At 38.6% G+C, this 5,000-nt stretch overlaps 1 protein-coding gene across 1 annotated transcript; it reads right to left on the bottom strand.

Annotated features, from left to right (window-relative positions):
- Window positions 1-2,990: 2,990 nt before the first annotated feature.
- LOC115227406 (general transcription factor II-I repeat domain-containing protein 2B-like) lies at window positions 2,991-3,762 on the bottom strand. Its single transcript, XM_029798246.1, has 2 exons — window positions 3,411-3,762; window positions 2,991-3,172 (listed from the first exon to the last, which is right to left on the bottom strand). Exons 1-2 carry the CDS (start codon window positions 3,760-3,762, stop codon window positions 2,991-2,993), a joined length of 534 nt encoding a protein of 177 aa, XP_029654106.1.
- Between the last annotated feature and the right edge of the window lie 1,238 nt (window positions 3,763-5,000).

The raw sequence follows: 5,000 nt of genomic DNA, 5'->3' as shown, positions 1-5,000 counted from the left end.
CCCTGTCACATCTTGACCGAGCAGAACAGCAGGGATGGGAAACAACGAATCGGAGAGGGGGCTGGAGGCCTGCTCTAGGTTGATGTTCATTTTCAGCCAAGTAGACTGGAGAAACGTGTAAATATGTTTCTGTATATCGAGGCATGATTTATGTTAAGCAGTTGACAATCTGATGCAAGGCATTGATAAACGTCAAGAAAGGCGAAATACATCAGTCGTTCCGTGATCATGTTCACCTCGCTCCGATATATATTGTTTGTAACACAAGTCTGTGAAGAGATTTTGTCTCAGACAATTCCACAGCATCATGTCGTCTAATGGTGTATATATATTAATTATAGTACACAAATGGGATGGCAACTTTAATCTAATACTATTTCAGTTACGTCTAAGTGGTTCAGAATTTGTATGGTGCACCCATATTCTAGACCCTTGGCAAACATCAAGTGTGTCTTGGATGTAGCACCAGCCCTGCTGTCTCCTTTCCTCTGCGATCAAGGATTGGGGTAAGCAATCATCAGAGAATATACACGGGAAGAAGGAGATGGTTGGACGTCGTTAGATTCGATTATAAACAAGCAAGTAATTATTCACATAATTCTAGGCACGAATATACGTTTCTATTGTGAGCAAGACTCCTAACAATTTTGAATTATCTGCTACTAATGACTAGAAGCTGGGTGAAGACTACAATTAGGTGTACTTGTTATTGAGGTGGAAGCTGACCACTGATTGAAAAGGAAGTAATATATATGTGGTTGTATGTGTTTATATGTGTATATATGTATGCATATAGACATAAACGATATACATATAGGACAGGCGCAAGTATGGTTGTGTGGTTAAGCTGCTTGCTTATTATATCGTTTTCTTTTGTCGGAGCGTTAAGTAACAGGGACAAACCAACACCGGTTGCCAAGCGATTACAGGTGGACATATGCTTTTCCGTCTTGTGCTCCTCATAAGTCGTCCCTTTTACCGTTCGGTCTCAAAACCCTGTCTTTTTTATTTTTTATTTTTTGTACTTTCCCCGTTATGTCCCTTATTCTTGCTCATTTTGATGTTGACGCCAGCAAACTGAACAGTATTTTTATCGATAAGGGGTCAAAATTGTGATGAATTTGGTCGACAGCTAATGAAGGATGAACGTCCACGTCTTTTGTGGGTCTCTTCCTGTTTCCTGTCTGTTCTTTCGTCGTCCGCCCGAGCCATATTTTGCTATTTCATGCATACACACAATCAAACAAGCCCGTGACAAAAGACATTCCAGCCACGACCACTCCATATTATAATGCGTCGAAGACAACATCATACAAGATACTATTCCTTTTTATATTTTTTTTTCTTAAGAGAATATAATGTAATTTGGGTTGGATTTAGTTGTTATGTCTAGCAAGGAAAGTGACCACGTAGAATAGCGCAGATCCGCTATCTCAGGTGGTCTTGATTGATGTTTGACACTCTTCATTCTTTCACAACCCAAGCACAGAGTTTTAGACCTGACATGACTAGTAATGTTGCAAGCCATTTTGGACTTTGTGTGGCGCGCACGCGCGCGTGTGTGTGTGCGTGCGCGCGCGTAATAAAACCGCTTTCGAGATTTCCAATATTCTCTGCTATAATGTTAACCAGGTTTCTTCTGTCATTCTAAGCTCACTATCTGATCATCAATATTGTTCTACTGCTTGTGTGGATAAACACACACACACAAACACCGATACATAGATATATACACTCATAATATAACATATATCATATATTTATATGTATATATATATAATATAAATATATATTGTACATAATATATTACATATAATGTATTATATATATATTTTTATTATATATTATATGTGTATATGTGTGTGTATATATATATATATATGTACGTATAACACATGGTGTGTATATATATATATATATATGTATATATATATGTATATATATATATATATATATATATATATATACATATATATATATACACTCACACATAATATATGAGTGGTGTTAGTATATATCAATGTTTGTATGTGGGTGGGAGAGAGGGAGAGACAAAGAGAGTACAAGTTAGGATATTTTTCTTGGCATCGCTAATTCTTCTCTCTATCCAGTCATTACTCTCCATTACTACTTATTCAGCGCGGGCAAGTGTGTGTGTGTGTGTGTGTGTGTGTGTGTTGTGTGTGTGTGCGTGCGTGTGTGTGTGCGTGTGTGTGTGTGTGTGTGTACAAGTTAAGGTATTTCTCCTGCCATCTTCAATCCTTCTCTCTATCCAGTCATCTTCGCTCCACATTTCTACTCATTCTTATCACCTGTCTTTTACAACTTCAGACTATTTCTTCCTCCAAACTCTCAATTCCTCTCTCAGTCCAATAATCACTTTTGGGTTCTCACTTTTGTTAGTCAACTTTGAATAATTCTTTTGACATTTCTCAATTCTTCTCACTTCCACAATCTATCCATTTGTATATACATCCAGCTATCAGCCTATCTATCACTACCTTTTACAGTAGAGGTATCAAACTCCTTTTAGTTCACGGGCCACATATCAACCCAATTTGATCTCAAGCGAGCCGGACCAGTAAAATCATGGCATAAGAACCTACAAATAGCAATTTCAAAATTTTCCCTTTGTTTTAGAGTAAAAAGGTACATTCTGAAAATGTTCTAGCTTGAAGAACAGTATGTTCATTGACCAAGTGAAAGTGGGAACTGTTAAAAAAGACTGTATTATTACTCTGCCTTGTAAATGTATACAATTTACAAATATAAAAAAAACACTTTGAAAACCATTTAAAAAAACTTATTCTTTTTTATCATTTATTTTCAGTATGTTCCTGGAACTTGGCATATTTTCTCTTTCACAAATGCATCAATATCAGGCGTCAAATCCTGAGTAGCAGCCAATTTCAGGATGTTCTTTGGGTACTTATGGGTGAGCCTTGAGCACAGCTTTGTTTTATTGATGCTCATAACAGAGAAGAACTTGTTCACAAAGGCATGTTCCCAAACACGTACAAAACTTTCGCATCAAGGACTGTCAATTTGGGGTACTTTGGCAAGAGATACTGATAAAATGTGTCCAAGCCCTCCGGAGTAAATTTGTTCTTCAAATCACACAGCAAGTCAATCATTTCAAGTTGGATATTGATAGGCAGATCAGAGGCGTTGACTGTAAATGGTGAGCGAAAATCTTAAAATCTGTCTCAAGTTCATAAAAAATCTGAAACCGTTGCTCAAACTCCGGCAGCAATCCCGTGATATTGTCTTTGTACCGATTCACGTCAACATTATCTGTGGTGGCAATCACATCTTTTGGACAAGGAAAATGAGTAGGGTCACCACCTGACAGCTGTGGTCACCACCTGACAGCTGTGTCTCCCACAAAGTTAGCTTCAACCTGAATGTACCTATGCTTTCAAAATACAGTGTGGCAACTTTTTTACGGCTTTGAAGCATTTTGTCCAAATTTTTCAAGTGCTCTGTAATATCCTCGCTAAATGCTAAATTTTGCAGCCATTCTGGTGATTGGAAATCTAACACTGGTTTGCCCTTTTCCTCTATGAACTGTTCAATTTCTTCTTGTAGATTAAAGAAACGTTTCAACACGACACCTCGGCTTAACCACCTTACCTCGGTGTGATATGGCAAGCCATAGGTAACGCCTAGATCGCTGAGAAGATTGTCAAATTGATGATGATTCAGACCTCTAGTCCGAATGAAATTAACAGTTCGGACAACCGCTTCCATGACGTAATCCATTTTAACCGACTTGTAACACAACGCCTCCTCATGAAAAATCCGTCCTCTATTTGCAGTCTGTACTTTCTCTCTGCGTCACAACACCTGCTTTTCTTCCAATCATTGATGGAGCGCCATCTGTAGCCATGCTGACAACACGGGCCCAGTCCACTCCGACCATGTCCAGCGCTCCAACGAGAGAGATGAAAATGTCATTTGCTGTTGCAGTGTCCATCATAGGAACCAACTCCAGGAACTTCTCGGTGACGGTCAAAGTCTCGTCTACACCACGAAGGAATATGGCCGGTTGCGCAACATCCGTAATGCCCGTGCTCTCATCAATTTCAGCCGAAAATTCAATAAATGACTTCACTTTGTGCTTCAGTTGCCTGTCCAAACCTGCAGAAAGATCTGAAGTCCTATTTGCCACAGCATTTCTCGTCAGGCAAAAGTCTGTCGCTTCTAAGGGCATACAATTTCTGCAGCATTCAGTATGTATATTTTCGCGAACTCACCCTCACGGTACGGCTTTGGTGCTTATGCTATTTCTCAAGCAACAGGGTACCTAGCTTTTACTGTTGCCTGACTGATATCTCGCCTTTCGGTTAAAGCAGACTGTTGTTTCTCCAGATCCGCTAACTACTTGTTTACCTTCCCTCTTCTCATTTGTCCTTGTATTCATGACAGAAGGGGCTCCTTATATGCACACTTGCATACACACACATGCACATACATACACACATGTATGTATATATATGTATGAGTATATATATATATATATATATATATTATATATATATATACATCCATCCATACGTACATACTACATACATACATACACATATATATTTATATATACATAGACACGACTGTCACTAACAACATCCTGGATTAAATCCTAATGAAACATAGTTCATTTAACGAGATACATCTTACTACGTCACCTGACGAAACGCTTCCGCATCGAGGGATGCACAACAACAGCTGTATAGTTTCCCACTCGCGTGGGATCGATGCAGGATGTGTCGAAACGATCGTTGTGAGCAATAAAGTTTCCCGTGTATTCCATTCTCCGTCTCTATCATTTGTTTTATACTCAACGTACTCTGAGGAATTCCTAAGGTAGATCAAGCGACAATTGTTTAATCACCGTGAATGACGTCAGGTAAACATAGGCAGTAAACGTGTTTTCTCGTTGTACTACTAGTAGCATACCCGACATTCATATAGATATATATATTTACCAATTATATATATAT

The sequence above is a fragment of the Octopus sinensis genome, unplaced genomic scaffold (genome assembly GCF_006345805.1).
Source record: "Octopus sinensis unplaced genomic scaffold, ASM634580v1 Contig03042, whole genome shotgun sequence".
NCBI lineage: Eukaryota > Metazoa > Mollusca > Cephalopoda > Octopoda > Octopodidae > Octopus > Octopus sinensis.
The sequence above is the reverse complement of the archived record's forward strand: the minus strand, read 5'-3'. Positions and strand labels throughout refer to the sequence as shown.

Bases quoted from the DNA above. Each gene is read 5' to 3' on its own strand.
- LOC115227406 (XM_029798246.1), bottom strand. From the start codon at position 3,762: ATGGATTACGTCATGGAAGCGGTTGTCCGAACTGTTAATTTCATTCGG. The intron at 3,173-3,410 runs GTACATTCAGGT...CACCATTTACAG, and splicing joins ACTGTATTTTGAAAGCATAG to TCAACGCCTCTGATCTGCCT.